The sequence below is a fragment of the Podarcis raffonei genome, chromosome 12, assembly GCF_027172205.1.
Source record: "Podarcis raffonei isolate rPodRaf1 chromosome 12, rPodRaf1.pri, whole genome shotgun sequence".
Classification (NCBI taxonomy): Eukaryota; Metazoa; Chordata; class Lepidosauria; order Squamata; family Lacertidae; genus Podarcis; species Podarcis raffonei.
In genome coordinates, this window is record NC_070613.1 from 21,084,989 (window position 1) to 21,106,092 (window position 21,104).

The 21,104-nt window shown below is 42.0% G+C and overlaps 1 protein-coding gene across 2 annotated transcripts in view; it reads right to left on the reverse strand.

Moving 5' to 3' along the window:
* Window positions 1–3,002: 3,002 nt before the first annotated feature.
* APBB1IP (amyloid beta precursor protein binding family B member 1 interacting protein) overlaps window positions 3,003–21,104 on the reverse strand; it is a 49,381-nt gene continuing 31,279 nt past the window's right edge. For both annotated transcript variants that reach the window (XM_053410101.1, XM_053410102.1), the window contains 7 exons: window positions 17,818–17,892; window positions 16,822–16,965; window positions 13,761–13,871; window positions 8,593–8,691; window positions 7,423–7,540; window positions 6,421–6,512; window positions 3,003–4,084 (listed from right to left, as the gene is read on the reverse strand). In XM_053410101.1, coding sequence (XP_053266076.1) covers window positions 3,521–4,084; window positions 6,421–6,512; window positions 7,423–7,540; window positions 8,593–8,691; window positions 13,761–13,871; window positions 16,822–16,965; window positions 17,818–17,892 — 1,203 coding nt within the window. In that variant the 3' untranslated portion in view covers window positions 3,003–3,520. The remainder of the gene's footprint in view (window positions 4,085–6,420; window positions 6,513–7,422; window positions 7,541–8,592; window positions 8,692–13,760; window positions 13,872–16,821; window positions 16,966–17,817; window positions 17,893–21,104) is intronic.

Consider the following 21,104-nt stretch of genomic DNA (forward strand, 5'->3'; position numbering starts at 1 on the left):
TAACCTTGGCACATGATAAATGGATCTAGAAACCAGGATTCTAATTTTGTTAGAACAACAAAATCTCAACCCATCTGAGAAACACACAGAGTTAAGTTGACAAAGCATAGGGCAGTAAGGGCAAATAGTTGAACTGCATCAAGCACCGCTTTTCTCATTTCAAGAACAGCTTTTGATCCAAGTACCACTTATAGCCAAGGTTCTTCCTAGGGTCTCTGCAACTGTGTTGAAATATCTGGTTTCTGCTGGTAAGCCATTTGAGGATTGGCCACTGACAACTCTCCAAGGGTAGGATTTAGCCTCCATGCTGTCCGTTTCTGTTTCCCAATTTTAGGCGTAACTGTTGTGCTCCTGAACTGAATGTTTAGAGAAGGAAAGCAATTGCCATTCCAAAGAATGTTTTGCGTATGCATGCGCTACATGCCTTCGAAACAAACTGTGTTGCTCGTTCATTAACTTTGACACTTTTATGAGGCATTGAAGAGGATTTTATTCAGGAGCTGGCAGTCAAAACAAGCTCTGTCAAAATGAACACTGGAAGATTAAGGTGAATCATAAATGATGAAAGAGGCGTAAGAACTCATAAATGCCTTAATGTATTCCGATCATCATAAAGTCTTTAGGAGAGAAATATTTTTAGGCATCACTTAAAAGACAATTGCTAACTTGGTTGCTGTGGGAAGAAGAACTGAAACTTGCGTATCTTTGGCCTTGCGTTATATTGGATAAATAACCAGAGACATAGCCTGCAGATACGACAGCTGAAAGCAGCATTTTGGTTGGGATTTCTCACTTCAAAACAATTGAGGAAACAGGTGTGGCACATTATAGTCAGGACAACCTGTGAATAATAAAGCCTCAAGTGGAAGTGTTCACTGTTATCCAAATGGTTGGTTCTTGCTGTATCTAATAGTACTAGCTCTTTAAAAAGTATGGGGTTGGTAAGGTGCTACACTCAATATGCCAGCAAATTTGGAAAACTCAGCAGTGGCCAGAAGATTGGAGAAGATCAGTCTACATCCCAATCCCAAAGAAGGGCAGTGCCAAAGAATGTTCCAACTACCGCACAATTGCACTCATTTCACACGCTAGCAAGGTTATGCTTAAAATTCTACAAGGAAGGCTCAAGCAGTATGTGGTCCGAGAACTCCCAGAAGTGCAAGCTGGATTTAGAAGAGGCAGAGGAACCAGAGACCAAATTGCAAACATGCGCTGGATTATGGAGAAAGCTAGAGAGTTCCAGAAAGACATCTACTTCTGCTTCATTGACTATGCAAAAGCCTTTGACTGTGTCAACCACAGCAAACTATGGCAAGTTCTTAAAGAAATGGGAGTGCCTGATCACCTCATCTGTCTCCTGAGAAATCTCTATGTGGGACAAGAAGCTACAGTTAGAACGGGATATGGAACAACGGATTGGTTCAAAATTGGGAAAGGAGTACGACAAGGCTGTATTTTGTCTCCCTGCTTATTTAATTTATATGCAGAATACATCATGCGAAAGGCTGGGCTGGATGAATCCCAAACTGGAATTAAGATTGCCGGAAGAAATATCAACAACCTCAGATATGCAGATGACACAACCTTGATGGCAGAAAGTGAGGAGGAATTAAAGAACCTTTTAATGAGGGTGAAAGAGGAGAGCGCAAAATATGGTCTGAAGCTCAACATCAAAAAAACGAAGATCATGGCCACTGGTCCCATCACCTCCTGGCAAATAGAAGGGGAAGAAATGGAGGCAGTGAGAGATTTTACTTTCTTGGGCTCCATGATCACTGCAGATGGTGACAGCAGCCACGAAATTAAAAGAACTGAGAGTTTAAAACCAGGAAGTGGCTAAAAACTACTTAAAAGCTTAGTTAAAAGCAGAGGAGTCTGACTAGGCTGCTGTCTCCGTCAGCCTCTGGGACTAGAGGGAACCTGGTGAAGTCTTTAGCCAAGAAGTCAGTTAAACAGGATTTGCCCCCAAACGTCTGTGCTGATAAAGCTCTGGATTGTCTAAACCCTTCAGCGCATGCTCCACCACCAAGCTCTAAGCAAGATTTATTGCCCCAAGACCCATGGTCCTACGTTTTAACCATAGACAACTCCAAATCCAATAAGGAGAGCATTCCAACAAATAAGAACTGGAAGCTGGTGTTGCTTCAAAACAAGCTTGTTTTTTCAAGCTATCCTAAGCCTCCAGGATTTATATCACAAGAGGATCGCAAAGTCCATTTACTGAACTTCCTTAAGGCATACATGCCAGGTACTTTGAGTAATCCCTCGGAGTTGGACAAAGTGGAATATCTATATTTTGATGGCTTGCTTGCCAGGGCGGTGGCTACATTCCATGATCGGAGATTGGCAAAACTGATATATAAACACAGAGAACACCTAAAGACAAGTGGTGTAAAAATATCAAGATACTTTAAAAATGAGGCCTCTCCTATCCCACTATTCCCCAGTCCTGCAACCTCGACTGCAGCACCTCATCAAAAGGCTGAATACCTAGATAGCATCTTGAGAAGTAGAGACGTCACCTTGCCAACAAAGGTCCGTATAGTTAAAGCCATGGTTTTCCCAGTAATGATGTATGGAAGTGAGAGCTGGACCATAAAGAAGGCTGCTCGCCGAAGAATTGATGCTTTTGAATTATGGTGCTGGAGAAGACTCTTGAGAGTCCCATGGACTGCAAGAAGATCAAACGCATCCATTCTTAAGGAAATCAGCCCTGAGTGCTCACTGGAAGGACAGGTCGTGAAGCTGAGGCTCCAGTACTTTGGCCACCTCATGAGAAGAGAAGACTCCCTGGAGAAGACACTGATGCTGGGAAAGATGGAGGGCACAAGGAGAAGGGGGCGACAGAGGACGAGATGGTTGGATAGTGTTTTCGAGGTTACCAGCATGAGTTTGACCAAACTGCGGGAGGTAGTGGAGGACAGAGGTGCCTGGCGTGCTCTGGTCCATGGGGTCACGAAGAGTCGGACACGGCTAAACGACTAAACAACATCAACTGGTGGGTGGAATTGTTGAGACAGCTGTCACTGCAACTGTTGTAGTACTGTTTTCAGTCTCCTTATTTTTGCAAATCAGGTCATGCCTGCCCATACATTTGCCATACATTTACAGGGTAAGAACAGATTGTGCAATCTACATGAACACATGCCCAGGGAAAATCCAATTAAATAGCCTATTAAACCTTCAATTGATTAATATTAGTCAGCCTTTAATTTGCTGTAAGGTTCTTTCCTCTTTTTTGCTAGATCAAAATCTCCTTGGGAATCTGCCTCTCCCTTGGGACACTTCCCATGCTTCTAGTTGTCTTCAGCCTCAAACCAGGAACATGGGAAGCCACCATTTCGGAACAAGTTGCAGGGGTGGGTAGGGGGGAAATGCATTGCTTTGGGATATGTTGGGATGCCTTTCTCTAGCACATATTCCTTTGGACCACCAGGAAGAGCTGTAGACAATTTATCTGGGCCACCCTCTCCCTGATCCAACTAAAACCGCACACTAATCTTCATTTAAACTGCTTGTTTCATGATGTCTCACCCCTCTTCTTTTGCAGTGCTTTCATTAAATCGGACATTAAGTCTCCTCCTTGTTCACCTGCATCTCCCCTTGGAGGAAGCCCACTTTGCCTAGGCCCTCCTGCCTGCCCAGTACTTTGTTCCTGTCTTTTAGGAGGAGGTGGAGGTTTCTTTCTGATAGGCGGAGGCATCGTGGGGGCAGAGACTGCAGGAGGTGGCGGCGGCAGTTCTGGAGTGCCAGCGCCCACAGCAAAGGCAGGTGGTGGGGCTGGAATGAAATCAGGAGGATCTTCATAGTATTCAGGCGGTGGCGGCGGTGGCGGCAAGTCCTCCAACGCAGTGGGAAGCAGTATTGATTCAGGGGGTGGTGGAAATTCATCTGGATCTGATGTGGCAATTGTGTTTCTTCTCTCCATATTTTGGTGCAGGTTCAACGAACCAGTAAAAGCAGAAGATCTTCTTTGAGGAGGGGGTGGTGGGTGTAGCCCACCAGGTTTACGGAGGTGTTTCGGTTGTGGCATGGGAGATGGTGGCGCTCGCCTGGTGTCAGTGGTGCTGTCTGGTTTCGTAACCTGTTAAAACAAAGGAAGCAGTTTTCAAAATGAGAGGTGAATAGTAAAAGAAAGACTGCAGGTCCAGCATGAATTATGTCTTCCTTGGTATCAAGGCAGCAGGGAGAATATATAACACTGGGATTTCCATTTGTGTCCCTTTAGCAGTAAAAATAGATGCCTTCCAAAACTACAAGGATTGGTTTTTGCAAAACCAGACAATCTGAAAAACTCCCTCCTGTCTATGGACATTTAAGTTTAATTACAATCTCAGTGCCTCAAATTATATTACCATTTCCTAATACCCATTTGATGTAGGGAGATTTAGCGTAGGTACTATCTGTTGTGAATGTGAAGCTACAAGGAGTCTAAACAGAAGGACAACCTCCTGGCAGCCTGATAGAAAATCCAGTCTTTCCTCAAGTGTTCCAGGACTAGGAATCAGTTGCCAATTTTCATTTCAATGGTATAAACATTTGAAGCGGAACAGAAGCTAAGCAGATTGGCAGCTGAATCTTACCTGAACATTTACAGTGTCCACAACAGCGGAGCAGCGGCTGTGTGACACAGACAAGCCTGCCTTTCAACATTTTGCCACTAGTCATCACCAACACCTACAGCCTCTGCTGCCTGAGGCAGCTGGGCCACTCTGCCAAATGATAGGGCTGGCCCTACATTCTGGCCCTGCATTGACCTGGCATTGCACACAGCTATATTTCCCTGGCTTGCAAACACAGTGCAGTGCTCACATAGTGTGAATGCAGCTACTTTAGCCCTTACAACTGATATATTGCTTTGCTGAATTAAGCTTAGTGCTTACTGCATTCTCTTTAGCCTCTGGGAAACCATTGGGGAAATAGGAGCACTAAAAAGGCCTGTACACAGAGTAGTTAATACCTACTGTATCTCCTCCGGTCTGCACTTACATAGTCTGCTGGAGGCTGGTGACTGGAGCTTAACCTTGAATGCATTTTGCTAAGAACTGGGAGCAAGCTGGCTTCCATACATTTTCCTGCCCTTTTGTACCAATCACAGCCACTTTCCCTCCACATTCTCTTATAATGAAAGATGACTGGAATGTCTTAACCTCTGGCCGCACAATGTACACAAACTGAACAGAAAGATAAAATGTTTGATCTTTTCCAAAGCGTTTGTCACACAAGTTAAATGAAAGTGTCGTCTAGGCTAGCAGTTCGTTAGGTAAATGTTTGCCCTGGCAGAATATTAGGTGAGCTTGCCTTCACCATGTGGCTGCTAGACTATGTTCTTAAGATGAATAGAATCCCGTTGGCAGTGTAAGGAATGTGCTCTCCTTTTCATTTGCAGGTGGCAGCTGGTAGCTGTTAAGAGAGTTATGTCTGCATGGTAACCTTTAACTGAGTTCTAAGCACTTCCTGCTTCTAGTCATCTATAGAACGGTTTCTAGGTAGATCAAAAAAACCTCGTCTCCCTTACATTGAGCAAATGCACACAAAATGGGTAAGTGGAATGAACTGTTTCAGTTCAGTAAGTAACCAAGGCAGGCTATTTAAGGAACAAACTTATTTAAAGGTTAAAGGGACTCCTGACCATTAAGTCCAGTCGTGAACGACTCTGGGGTTGCAGTGCTCATCTTGCTTTATTGGCTGAGGGAGCGGGCGTACAGCTTCCGGGTCATGTGGCCAGCATGACTAAGCGTTTCTGGTGAACCAGAACAGCACACGGAAACGCCGTTTACCTTCCCACCAAAGCGGTACCTGTTTATCTGTTTGCATTTTGACGTGCTTTTGAACTGCTAGGTTGGCAGCAACATGGACCGAAAAACAGGAACTCACCCCATCGCGGGGATTCGAATTGCCGACCTTCTGATCGGCAAGCCCTAGGCTCTGTGGTTTAGACCACAGCACCACCAAAGGTGACTCGAAGTTTATATTTTGCACATCTCCAGTTCCTAATTCATTTACAGGTACTTTGGCACAGGTGCTACAAGCCAGATGGAGAGCAAGGGTTCCTAAACTGGGGTCTGTGGGCCACCAATGCTCCATGAGCTTCATTTAGGTGGTCTAAAGTAGATGTGGTTGAAGATGGGGAATGACATTTTCATTGCACTAAATATTCATATTGATTTTTAATAGTATTCCTATTGCTTTTTATTTCCTACATGCCATTTTATTTATTTATTTGATTTCAAGATTGACAAAAGAAGTAAAGTACCTTTCGTGCATTACAAGGGCTGTGGGTGGCTGCAGCCAATGTGCGTAGACTTCTAGTCAAGTTGCAAGGATGCATGGACCTTGCGTGGACCTCTAGGCTTCCTGCCTACAGATGTATTTATGTTAATGCTGAATTTATGATGATACGTTCAATTTAATTTGTACCTTTGGCATCTCAGCAGGTTTCTCAGGTTCTGAAGAATTTGCAGCAGCGAGGGTCGTGCTTTGGGGGACCTGTCCATTGGCATGAGTACTACCTAGGATACACAGTTAAAAAGAAAGAAACAACAGGCTTGCAAAACCAAATTTTAGTGATTAAAGGCAAAAATCATTCTTATTTTGAATCACGATTGAAATAATACACTAATCTCCATAGGATACTAAAGCACCCTGTGAATAGTTTTGTATGTTTTTGATGCTTCTCTGTGGAGCTGCAGAGGTGCCCTACTCCTGACGAACTAAGTAAGGGAACAAAGCCAAGAAGAAATCTTTGTGGCTTGAACTGTACTGTTCTGCAGAGGATTATGTGAACTTGTTCAGTTGGCCAGGAGTGTCATATCTTACTCTTCAGTTTAGGATATGCAGCAGCTTCTCTCTCTTCCCCCCCCTTGAACTTCTAGTTTCCCTTTTTAGAAAACGTTGAATTGGCAAAACAAGAATATGTTTCAATGAGAATTCTTCAACCTTGGGAGCCCAGCTGTTGTTCAACTCTTTAACATTTATCATCCCCAGCCAGCTTAGCCAATTGTCAGGGATCCTGGGAGTTTTAGTGCAACAACTTCTGAAGACCCAAAGTTGAAGAGGCCAAGTTATGCTATAACTAAAATACAATCCAGAAGAACTATAGTGCACTTTGGGAACTATAGTACACCTATGTCCAAATGTTAAGAACATGGGAAGCTACTTTATACAGAGTCAGACCTACTGCTCCATCTAGCTCAGAATTGTCTACACTGAAGGCTCATCTACTTTTTCGCTTCTCCAGTGATTTCAAGGCATGAGCCCAATAAGTTTTTCTCTTGTCCCACCCTTTTCCCCAGGAAAACGCACTGCTTACTGCTGAATCAGAACAAACGCCAATCTGCAGAAAACCCAACATGCAGGATGCTCTTCCATAACTTATGTACGCGCACACACACAATTTAACATTTACCATATATCATATACCTTTTGAAGCTGATATTGCAGCAGTGGAAGATTGAACATCCCCTAGCTTGGTCAGTCGAGAAGCTAAGCCAGCCTTCTGCACTGCGCGGGTGTAGTTATCATACAACGTCTTTCCATACTGAGAAAATAAGCACATGCTTTAGCCTATATACAGAATATTACCACCAATGCCCCTTCAAAGGAATAAAAGCACACTTTCCTGCTACCTGATGTTTTGACTAATACAACCAACCCTCCACAGAGATACTCTCCAGTGAATGGTACTAGGTCTGCCTATAGCATCTAATATAAATGTCAGTACTATAAAACTACAGGCGCAAGGATTTGTTTAAACACATCAGAGCAGATGAGTGTCTAGATTGTAAAGTCATTTCCATTTGTTGGGTTCAGAGATCACCTACAGCCCATTCTATTAAGTACTGTATTTGGCAAGAGGCAATTTAAACCTTGAATCCCTAGGTTTACAATGGCTTAAATTCACACGCTGGATGAACTCACTTGTGGACCTAGCCCATCCTATTTTATCTGCTTATGTAAGAATTCCAACCACACTCTTCTGATGCTTCATTCAGGGTGGCTTACAACACTGATCGGAGGAGGCTGGTGCATTAGGCCAACCAGGACTTAACCCTACCACACGAAATGTCTTGCTATTACACTTCTGCACCTTACCAGAAATGTGGTGAAACAGGGGTGGTAACATCTGGCATGATCATACAGAAGACTGGCTTGCTGGGTGGTTGCACATCATGGTGAGTTACCAGCTGGCAAATTATTACCTGAATTCACCCATTGGCAATGCAGTCCATGCATGAGCTGATGCATGCTGCAAGTGGGAAGAGCAACCTTCACCAGAAAGGAATCCTGATCCACAGGTATAAACTATGTGTGAGCACATTACTTATCTTTGTCTTTTTTTCCTTACTGCAGTTAGAACAGCTTATTCATAATTTTTCAGATGGCTGATGAGAGTTCTCTAGGCTCCCACAACCTAATTACATTTGCATCTGTATTATCTCACATTTACACAAATGTCTATCCATTGCGTGCCCGAATTTTACTTGGAAAGGAACAAGAGTTATTTTTGTCCGTTGTGAAAATCAACAAATTATACAACTATTTTTTGTGTGTGTGTTTTAAAAAAACGACTGCACATCTTGCACTACATACCTTTGCAATTCTTATGCCAGTTACCCACTGATGTAGAGACTGCCGGTCATCACAGCACAAATATCTGATATACTGAGACTCCTTCTGTATCTGGGGATGCTAATAATAATAATAATAATAATAATAATAATAATAATAATAATAATAAATTTTATCATTAAAATAGATTGAAATTAAAATAAGTGGAAAAAAGGATGGTCTTACATTAGCAGGAAACAAATTAGACATACATCTGTGAACAAGTCACAAAATGCTTAATAACAAAATTCTGCTTATTATAAACACATTTGTAAGGAGATATTTGTTGGGTGGAAGCTTAGCTTGAAACGGCCTACTTTCAACATGACTTCCAGCCAAGTAAATGTGAGGCATGTCACAGTTCTGAGCTTAGCATTCAGTGTGTAAATTGAGGTCTCCACTGAGGATTGTCATCTGGCAGTTGTATAAACTAGAAGATTAACATATCTGCAGTTTCCAAGAAGCAAGCAATTTTTTGAGAAGCATATGAAGTAGTCTCTGCTCCACATCCCAATTTAGGATTTCTCTGTCTCTGTTTAGGATCTGGTGTCAGCTTGCATACATATTTTCCCCGGTCCCAGTATTTTTTCTGCACTCGTTAAAAAAACAACAAACCCATCCCTGCCCCTCACCGCCTCCCTACTATGTGTGTTAATTTTTGAGGTTGTCATGCATTAACTTCAAAGTATAACCTTGTTAGTGCTTAATGGAAAATCTGCTTAGTTCTTAATGGAAAATGCTTACTGGAAAATCTGCATAAAATGTAGACTATAAAAATACACCTGATCATGAAGCCCAATGTGTTCCGAGTTCTGTATTTAATTCATTTACTATTTAGCTAATTTATGTGCCACCCTTTAACAAAAAATATCCCAGGGTGAGTTTCATGACAAACCTGTTCCACCTAATCACTAGTACATGGCAGCAAAGGTAAACACAAAACCTTGACCCAATTTGGCCCATGACATCTATTCCTTTTATAACATATGGCAAATGTTTACTGAATACATAAATTGTTCAGACTATGGCAGGAATGCACCCCACACACAAGCGAAAATGTGGTGTGATTTTTTAGAATAATCAAGTGAAACTTTATTACATAGCATGACAAAAGTCTGTAATTTTATCAGGACAAATTATTTGTTCACTGTTGCAACAATTGTTTTTTCAAAATGTATCTTTTGCACCATGAAAAATGTAGGGCAACTAAAATGTTCGCATGCTAAGTAGACTGGTCAGCTCAATGCTGATGAGTACTGTACTTCCATTCTAGAAATGATTTTTCCATCTTCTATTGGGCCAGAGAACTAAGAATTTTGATGCGTTGTAAGTATCAGTTAAATCCAGCAGATGGCATCAGATACTTTTCAATTTTTAAAGATCTCTTTTAACCAAAACAAACATTACCATGACCCTAACCTTTGCCAGTCTTCCTTAATATTCCAGATAATATTCATTATTTTTAAGAGGCTCCATATGGAAGCAATGCAGATTTTCTGAAGTGTCTTTAAATTCAAATATCTTCACTTGAAACTCCCCTCATGAAAGCAGCTTTTCTTTTTAAAGAAATAAAAAGGCTGGCAGGGTTTTTGATGCCCGAGCTGGTGTGTAATATTTAGTTATGCCCTCCAGTTCCTTTCTCTTGTCTTCTCTCTGAAGCATTCTTATTAGTTATTAGTTGCCAATTACAACATGAGGCAGGGCTCCACTGTCTTAAGGGCTTCAAATCAGTGGCTACATGGCTTAGCGTGAAAGCTTGAGTGTGTGAGAGTGCCTGCCCCCTCACGTTCTCCAGTTGCTTTGACGTAAGCCAGGCATGTCCAAAGTCTGCTTTGGGCGTCTAATCTGGCCCACCGGTCGATTTAATCATTTAATCCGGCCCCCGTAGCAGAATATGTCCTGTGGGAAAATCCTTTTTAAAAAAGCTTAATAACTTTGGTCAGCCCTCACGCACGTTCAGATCATCAAATCTGGCCCTATTTGAAAAAAGTTTGGGGACCCCTGAGTCCTAAGCCATAGTTTGGCTTAGCATGTCCTCCAAACCTGGGCTTGTGGTTTGTCTCCTTCAGGCAAACCACAAGCAGTAAACCCAAGAACGAAACCTTGGTTATAGATCATGGTTTGTTTGAAGCAAGACAAACCATGAGACCCAAGTTCAGGTGACATGCTCAGCTAAACCACGCCATATCTCTCAGAAGCTCTGCAGCAGTACCACCAAGATGTGGCTGGGATCTCCTCTCTGAGAAACTGCATATGTGTCTTGTGTATTCACTCTTAGCCATATGTATGAACTGGATTAATGTATGGAAGGGAGCGTTTTAGGAGAAGTAGCTATTTCCATTATAGCCATTAAACTTTTACATTTCAAAGCAGAAGCCTACAAACTCTTTGGTGCCTGATAGAAGCATTCTTATTTAGACAAACTTGCCCAGATGCTTAGAATGTTGGGGTAATTTTAATCTGTTTCGTTATTTTAGCTTTTGCATGTTTAAAGTCTGGTTGTGGGCCCAGCCTTTGATTTTACTGTTTTATCTTTGGTAAACTGCTTTGAGGTGGTGGTGGTGGTGGTGTTTTTCACAATCAAGTTGTGTATGCTTTTTGTGAAAGAAATACATAAACAAGTACATAATAAATACAAACTACTGTCCTGGTCATAAGCACATGGTGGGCATGACCTCCCATTAACTTGGCACATTAACTTGGAACAGTTCTCATTGAATGTTGGAACAGCTCTCATTGTTTGAATGTGTGATTATATTATCACCAGTCAAATACCTCAGTTTGTGTCAGGTGCTGTTGCGGTTGCTCGAGAGTAACCAGGCAGGACTCTGACCTGTGTTTTACAGGCTTTATTTTGGTGCAAACTATTTACAGTGAAGAGCCCCAAAGCTCATGTCTGGCTCAATTGCTAGCAGTGGTCTTTTTTTGTACCTCCCCCAGCATAAAAGTCTTGTCACCCCCAACCGTCTCCGCCCCTCTCTGTGCCACAGACTACTGCACAGGATGGGCGATGGCAAAGACGTGCTTCCACCCTCTCCGCCTTGCTCAGGAGCGGTGTTAAGGCTCTCACTAGCATCCTCTGGTCCTTGCACCTCTTCCCCACTAGAGGTGGGGCTTTCCCCCTCCCCGGAAGAGGAACTGCTTTGCAAGATTTTCGGAGGCTCCCTATAACACAACTGCCCTTCTATTTCTCGCCTCTGAGCTGATGGCAGTTCCCTGACAGTTTGTTTCTTTGCACCACATCAACCAGTTTGCTAGGGGAAGCAGGCTGGGAAGCAACAAGACGAACTCCGGATTTCAGCTTTATGCAGTTTTTGAGTTTATTACACTACGAAATATATGGAAATATATGTACCAGATCACATGGACTAGCCCTAGAAGGCCAGCATTAAAGAACATGGCAACACAATTCTCAAAAGCACCATCTGAAAGATGTCTCTAAAGATTATTACCAAAGCCCAGCTGGATAGGCTGCAATGGCAGGTACTAAGGCGTGGAAATAGGGTATGATGATGCTATTGTGCCAGCTTGTTCCCAGGGCACCAATTCTTTCACCCTAGATTAATTCCACATTATGCACCATTACTCTCAGGTTACTCATGCAAAACCTGCGCCAATAAAGCATAATTAAATTCTCCTGGTATCAGACACAACAGACTGACTAAACGAGCCAATTTACATTTAGATTACCTTGCTACTGTCAACTGTGAATATATTTTTTATTAAAAAAAAACCTTGGGGTTAAGATTTTATGCTAGTGACTCGTTGAATTTCCAAAAGTAATGGCATAGTGCTCATAACTTGAACTCAAAAGCAAATGCTCCTGACAAGGTACTACCATGCCCTAAGTTTTAGCAGGCTTTTCTGTGGAACATGGGGAGGCAAACACCTAGTTGTTTGTTGGCAAAAAAGACAGACTACAAACATACTTGGAAGTTCCATTAAAATAAATAGGACTTCATTGCAACAAGGCCAAGGCCTGTACATAGCCAATCCTCAAAGCTCTGTGTCTGGCATGCATAACTGTTCATTTAAAATCAGTGCAAATTGGGATTTATCATTCAAATATTTCAACAGTTCTGGAGTCTGCCAGGCTTTCCAGCCAGACTAGACATGATGCAGGATATTCAGTTCAAAAGATCCTCTGCATTTTAAAAAAAGTGTTAATAGCAGCTAGGAGCCTGGGAAACTGAAGAAACTTGGTGTGTAATGTGAAGTGTATCATGAGGGAAACTTTTATACTTCAATAATTCAAATCAGGATCATGGAGCTTGGGGGGGCACTTAGCATTCCCACCATGCCATTTTTCCAATCAACGTTCATCTAAAACTCCATTTCACACTGTCATACCTAATTTGTGTTGCAATCCTGGAAGCCAAGACCCAAGTCTGGGGCAAGTACTGTTTGATTAGAAAACCCCAGCAGAGATTTAAAATCACAAAACATGAAGCAAAGAAAAGCATGGAAATATAAGCTGTAAAAACTTTAAAATGTGCTCTTCTGTTGAGTGCCCAAATGTCCCCTTTTAAAAGCTTTTCCCAAGCTAATCCACACCCCACAGCACAGAGATAGACCACACCTTTGGTAAGACATAAAATGGTTTACCTACAAAAATCTTCAAAGGTCAGATTCATGTGCTATTCCATGCAGCAGTCAGAAAAGATGCACAGGCAGCCAAAATATGATTTAATTACAAAAGGTAAAAGTTTCTAAACTATTGGCAAAGAAAAAAATACTAGTTTCAGACTCCGATCTGGTCGGAAACAAAAAAGGCTGGTTAAAGCCATGCAGAGCTCCTTACATATTGAGTCACATGGAAAAGAGGAATATAATAAAGGCTTGGTGACCTTTTCCTCTCAAGGCAGGAAGTGGCATAGGCTTAGGCTTAGGCCTGACAGGTCAGCTTACTCTATGGTTTAAGCCCTTCATTGATTAGATTCAAACAGGCTAGAGTCATATGAGGTTGAAACCCTGCTATTTCCCTCTCTTACCTTTGCCCTCTAAAGATTGTTTATATCCAGAAACTCTAGAAATCTCACTTCCATTTCTAGGCTCTAACTAGTAGAGTTTTACAGAACAACAGGATTGCACTACAAATGTGACACATGCTTACAACAGCCACTCCAGAATGCATGATCTTTTGTACCTACCTTTAAGACAAAACAGTGGTCTGTAGGTGCCTTATACTTTGCTTTGTACTGAACACCGTAATAAACATTTACGTTCTCAAACTGTATGAAGCAAGCCAAATCCCGAGATGTCTACAAAATTAAAGCCAAACACACCATAAATTATTATAGGTAAAGGTAAAAAAGGTAAAAATTATACAAAATTACATTATGCCACTAAACATGGTCATCACGTTAGTCTGATCCTGTTTCTTAATGCAAAGACTTTTAAGTGTTAACAACAACAGAGAGAATATCAGACTTGAGGCTTTTCCTGAGCTTTCAAGTTAAAAATGAGTAGCTGCACTATCAGAAGCTAGTTTGTGTACTGATTTGCTGTGTAGCCTTTTTATTTCCTAATGCGGTACCATGAACTTTCCTAAACAGATTTCTTACCCACGTATTCTAACACAATCTGACTTTAGTTTCCTTTTTAGAAGGGTACGCAAGTTACTGTGATCCCCTGGAACCAATGTATCCTTAGATGTTTCTATAATGGCTGTGTAAACACACCACCTTTAAAACACATTCAAAGCACATTCTTCTGCTCAAATACTTAAGGGCGCAGTCTGTATTGAGGCAACACCGGTTGTTGAAATTTTGCGCCCCTAATAATTTTGCACCAAGGGTAACCGCCCCTGTGGCCTCCCCAATGCTAAAACACTGGGTGGATCGTCACTTTAAGGGGTAAAATACAATGCCCACATGTGCAAGAAAACCACATATATAATTCATGTTCACTGGAAAATGCCAGCATGGGTTCAAGCATCTTTATAAAATAATGAATTTTTCTCCAGTCATGTTCAAGGTTTATTTGTATACAAGTGCAATGTTGATCTGTGATTCTGCTCCAGGCTGCATTAAAAGGGCAAATCTCCCTCTCACCTCTAGTAGCCTTTTGTCTAGTGCTGTGAAATAGTCCTTGCTTGTTCTTAACGGGTTGCTATGGCAACGAAGTTTTTCTTACTAGTGCAGTAGTGCACCCAATTTCCGAGCTAAGGGACTGTGAGTAAACCACATAAGACAGGCATTCATGTGATGCTTCTTTAATGGAAATGGAACACAGTCTCAGAATTCTTCCTGACTTTGGCTACGCTTTAAGCCAACTGATGACAAACTAGATGCGGCATTAAATAGGTATTCGCATCTAACATGCACATTTATAAAGACTGTAAATGGAAGCTCTGCTGGGGGCGGGTCTGAAGAGCCATGGCGACTGCAGCAAGAGTCCCTTCTCTGAAGTTCTTTGCAATTTTCTCAGCTCCGCAGCAAGGAAGCAAGGGTTAAACTCACCCTCCACACCTGATGCTATCCTGATAACTATCAGAACCACACCTGTGCCTTCTGTTTGTGTTTTAATACTGTTAACCCCCCCACCATCCATTCCAAATGGCTTCCTCCCAAACCAGCTTTTCCTGGACTGAGGATGGGGGAAAGGTGTGTTAGGAGTTCAGTTATGCATAGCTGCAGGTAACCGGTCATTAGGACCTGAGAGAAAAGCATGCTTGTAGACTTTAAGAACACGAAGCTAGGAAGGGCAGGGCAAGTTGTCAGTGGGTGGGATTTCAGTGCCATGCACTGTTCATGACCCCTTCCATAACCGAATTAAGAGGAGCCCTGTAAAAGGTGCAAATAATGAATTTGCATCTTTACAGGTCCCAGACTGTAACATGCTCTGTGATGTTTTAAGTGAAGAATATATGCACACATGTTACTGGCAGAACAGAGATATGTCCCTCCAGCCATGAATTGCTGTTCACTTTCCTTATGTATTTCTGGATGGCAATTCAAGGTGAATTTTCTGACGTGATACTGCCAGACTGTGCCCATTCACTTCAACAAAATGTGTGTGAAAAGAACGGAAATCTGCTGAAGTGAGGACCTCCCCCCACCCCCCCACCAATTTAAGCTGATTTCCACCCTCCCTCCAGCTATAGTCTTCTTTACTCTCCCTTATGCATTTGCGGGAGGGGGCACATGGGTGGTAAGTATAGGAAGCTCAAGCTTGTTAGTAATATACCAAAATCATAGATTCAGAGAATCCCTTAGCCTCTGTGGGGGGTGTGGAACCAAAACAAAAGGAGAGAGAAAAGGGATTCCTTGTCTCCCCTCAAAAGCTACATCCTAGGGACGCTTTTAAACCACAGAGCCTAGGACTTGCCAATCAGAAGGTTGGCGGTTCGAATCACCGTGACGGGGTGAGCTCCCGTTGCTCGGTCCCTGCTCCTGCCAACCTAGCAGTTTGAAAGCATGTCAAAGTGCAAGTAGATAAATAGGTACCGCTCCGGCGGGAAGGTAAACGGCGTTTCTGTACGCTGCTCTGGTTTGCCAGAAGTGGCTTAGTCATGCTGGGCACATGACCCGGAAGCTGTACGCTGGCTCCTTTGGCCAATAAAGCGAGATGAGCACCGCAACCCCAGAGTCAGCCACGACTGGACCTAATAGTCAGGGGTCCCTTTACCTTTACCTTTATTATCCAAACAAAGAACAATCTTTGGTAGAAAAAAATGCATGGCAGATGTGCGGAAGGAAGGAAGGAAGGAAGGAAGGAAGGAAGGAAGGAAGGAAGGAAGGAAAGAGGCTATCAAAGCCAAATTTGATACTTCTCTAACTTTCTCTTTAGCCTGCCTTGAACAATGGCAAGACTCTTCTGCTTGCCTCGTGCCAAAAAAACCCCCTGAATGTTTGCAAACTGTTGAGATACGTTTCCATAGGGAACTAGACGAAAAGTAATGGCACCTTTTTACTTTGAATGGGCAACTACAGATTTGGCCTTTTTGGTTTCCTTTCATGTCTGGGTTTTAAAGAAACGAAATGTTTTTTTAATCTAACTGGAAAAACAAACCTGGAGGGAGTGGGGGTGGGGGTAGCCCCAAAGGAGCCCAGCAACTCTATTCTAATATTTGCACAAGTGTTGCAGCCCAAAGAAGGACCCCTCTCAGGTGCACCAGATGCTGCCCTTAGAATGTCACCTTGGGATTTCTTTACTTTCACCTTCATGAATTGCTTTATTGCCTGAAAGGATTTCTTTGACTTGCCTGACCTTGGTCTTTCCTTTGGGTACGTAATAAATTCCAGAAGCTCGCAGGAGAAAATAACGTCTCTTCCAAGACTTCTTCCCGTCTTCTTTTAAATAAAGGGCCCCTTCAACTTCTGGTACAATGACAGATGTGCCACAGAAGCTTTCCTGTGGAGTGAAAATGGGGTTAGACAAAACAGAAGCGGAACGCAGGAAACGTCAGAGCCAGGTAGCTCTGTTCTGCCTGCACGAGCTGGTAGCCACTTTCCGGGGCTTCCAGACTGGAGTCCTTCGTAGCCTTACCTAAAGAGGCCAGGGGCTGAACATGTCCCCTATCACCGAGCTATGGCCCCTTGTAGGTCGCAAAGGCTATTGAGATTATGTACACAAATGATTTGCGCACTCAAAAAAGGACTACACACAGGGGAACAGCACAATGGATGGAGATATTTCAGAGCCTTTCCAAGGACTGAACTTCAGATGTTTCTGTAGGCAAAGCAAGTGTTCTGCCACTAAGCTACTGCCTGCCCACAAGCAGTCATGTTAGCAAGAGCAGCACACTGGCCACAGGTTAGCAGATTAACTATACAAAAATAATATCTCCTAAGGCAGCCTTTCTCAAACTCCTATCATCCCTAACTACCAGGACCAGTGGTCAGGGATGATGGGAGTTGTAGTGCAACAACATTTGGGGGCCCAAGTTTTAGAAAGGATGTCCTAATCCTTTGTTGTTGTTCTTCTTACCACCTTAAACAATCTGGTGTCATCAGCAAACTTGGCTTACCTCACTGCTTACCTTTAACTCTAAATCATTTGTGATTTAGAGTTACAAAGTCAATACTGATTCTTTGGGGACCTCACATCTCACACCCCTCCATTGTGAGAATTGTGCATTTAATCCTATTGTGCTAGAGCTTTCTGTTTTTGCTAAAAAAACGTCTATAGCTTTTGGGGTCTTAGGAAGACATCCATCCATTTCATAGCCAAATGCAGTGTTGCTTATCCCAAACTTTTGCTTACCTCCAGTAAAGCCTCTTTGCTTTTTTCATTCATTTCCTTGCTTTCATTTTTCCCTTTATTGGTCAAGTAGAAATTCTAATTAAAAATGCAAAGAAGGGTGATGATGATAAGGCAATGTCCATAAACTGGGAAGGTCACTAGACCTAAAACAACAGGTGCAAATAGCAGGTGCTATACCTGTGTCTACCAAATTGCATTTCACGTCAAAGTCCCAGTAGCTGCCATAGTCCATATAAAGTTTCCAATCAGACAGCCAATCAGAGCTCTCAGGAGCAGTAGGTACCGCTGTGTGCCTGTTCATTTGCCTAGCAAACAAGCAGGTGGTAGCAGGGAGGAGCTGGAGGAGCAGCTGGTGACAACTATGATGAAAAAGTGAGGGCCTTGGACAAGTCAGATAGCCAATCAGAGCTCTCAGGAAGGTGCAAAAAACAGATGTTTTTTTAAAAAAACTTAGCAATAAAATAACACCTGCATTCTATCACACATTTTCTATGCAAAATAATTTTCAGTGTGTGTTTCCTCATTCATTAGAGTGGACTACTTGTATCCTATGATCACTACTTTCATTATACAGACTATGATCAGTGAAGGCTGGTGAGGAATTTGGCAAAGAAGCGCAAGAGGTGAGAAGTCTGAGTTAAACATGGAAACAAATTTATGTGACTTCACATGACCATTTTGAATATGAGTCTCCGCAATGGAAAGAGAGGGAAAGGTATTTCTGTACATAAGCAGTGTATTCATGATACATATGAAAGCCATTAACACTTCAATCCTATGCCGATTTTCCCAGGAGTAAATCCCATACAACTATGCTGCCAAAGCCCGACCCTAATCACATTTACTTGGGAAAGTCCTTGAAATTTTAATGGGAATTAACTTCCAGGGAAGTACCATATACATAGAACAATCATGCTCTTCTTGGACACTGAGACTTGCACAGGAAACCAAAATTTCAGCGAGGCTTGCGCGGAAAACACATGCATTGCACCTAATGTCCCCTTAAAAGACGACCAAAGCTGTTTGCATTTGTTTATGTTTGCATATGCACGAACAAACCCAATTCTCATCTTGCTATTTTCACCATGGAACAAACTCAAAACAGCTGCTCACAGCCTTTTTTTCTTTTTTTAAGAACTTCCTCTGGCTACAAGCAATTTATATTTGAGCATCTGGTATTTATTTAAAGGGGAAACCCTGTATCTTTAACTCAGTTGCTATAGACCACATTTTGGTACTGGTAAACAAGAAGGATAATTGACAGGAGTTTTTGACAACAGCATATGACCTTGCTTGTCAAACCCATATTAATACAGATGTGTTGTTTTTTCCTGTGTCTCATTTTTCAGCATTGCTATGCATTGTTGCTTATTTGATACTCTTCCATTGCTAAAAAGGGAAAACGCTTGCCATTCACCATCCTTCAATAAGCAGGCTGGGCCAAAGGATGAGGCTGCATGTTATATAGGTGGATATATTGTCATGTGATCTCCTATAGACTATAGCACCATTGAAGAAGACCACACGTCTGTGGTTCCTTTCTGAAAATACTATGAGGAGAAATATTCTCTGACAAAGCAGACACTATATGCAGCTTAGTTCTGCTGCAAATTATACAACGTAAAAATGCTGGTGAGCATTATATTGCCTATACACGCATGCATGCAAAGGAGAGACTATACATTCTTGTAAGCCATCTTGTTATGAGATATACTAATGGAGAGGGTATAAATATATTAAATAAATAAATCTCTGTGAAAAGGCAGGTCGCTTAACAATTTTGTTGATTCTCCTGGGATTGTAACACAAACCTAAGTATTAGAAGTATAGCTTAAAAACTAATGTTTAGTTTCTCTTTTCTACCAGCTTTCCCACTTAACAATTGGTAGTTGTTGGTTGGGAGCAAAACGGTCTCCATTTCTGTGATTCCCACGGACAACTGTTTTTCGTTATATGAAAATGTGATTCTCAAAACAAGCATTGTGCATTGTGTTCTTTTACTTTAACTAGAGAATTGCTAGTGGCCCTCAGAAAGAGTTTATGCCAAGATGTAACGTTTTGGCACCAACGGAAAATCTACTTATTCACCCAGGTTTTTGGTTGAATCTTTGCCACGGCACTTTGTAAAAAGCTATTTAACTGTGCATGTGCTCTTGCGTGTTTTACTGATGGGAATGTTTTGTTGCATTTTATCAGTATTGTACCCCACTTCATAATTTTATTGTAAAAAGCAGCAACAACATTTATAAATAAATAAAACAATACATTTGTAAACCAATGCTTTATCGTGTTACTGATTATTGGTTAATTATTGGTTGTAGTCAACTAGCCTTTGCTCAGAGTAGATAGACCCACTGAAATTAATGGGCCTAAGTTGGTCACAACTATTCAGTGGGCTTACTCTGAGTAAAAGTTAATTGAATACAAGTTTATATGATTCCCCCCCCCCATTTTTATTGGCGTTGTACCCAGGTTTGGGATTATTTTAGAATGAAAAGCAGGCAATGAATTTTATTTTTTTAAAAGCGGAATTTGATGTCCTTCTGCTGTTATTTTCCTTTATGTGTCATGGCAAGCATAAATAAGCTAGCCCATTTACTTATTCCAGCTCATCCTTCACCCACCAGTACACAGGAAGGTTGGGGCATAGTGATTGAGGCAGCTGTGTAGTAATTATCTGTATTTTCATTGTTGAGTGACTGCACCTGGCTCTTCCTTATTAACCACACAACGTCCAGCTAATTAACTGAAAGAGGGGTGGATTCCTTGGTCCATTGCTCTGCATGCAGGCTGTATACCAAATGAAACTTTATCAAACACACACAATTAAGACTATGTTATCATAAGCAGCACGGGCCTCCAAGGTCACTATGCATCCCCCCTAAATGTGGGTTGGATGGTTTGGTTTTCTTATGCTTTCCAGGAATTTGAGTTTGCATCCTCATACAAAACCCCATGGTCACCCCAGTTCTACAGTGAAGATGCATTAACAGGGGTGCACTGAGAGAAATAATTACAGCAGCAGCAGCTGGTGTGAGATAAGTTTATTCTGCAATGCTGCTAAGCCAGGTCTGGGAAACACACTGATCTTCCCAAAGAGCAGTCCATTTGTCATAGCAGTCACTTTACAAAGTGAATTAAATTTCACGTTATAAAGATATTTTGAGGATGTGGAGTTGTACATACTAACGATGTTGCAGCTTCCAACACAAGCTTGTGACCATCCATTTTAATGAGTCACTGGAGTAAAATGGAGCAAAGCCTTTTAACACGATTTCCCTGGGAAA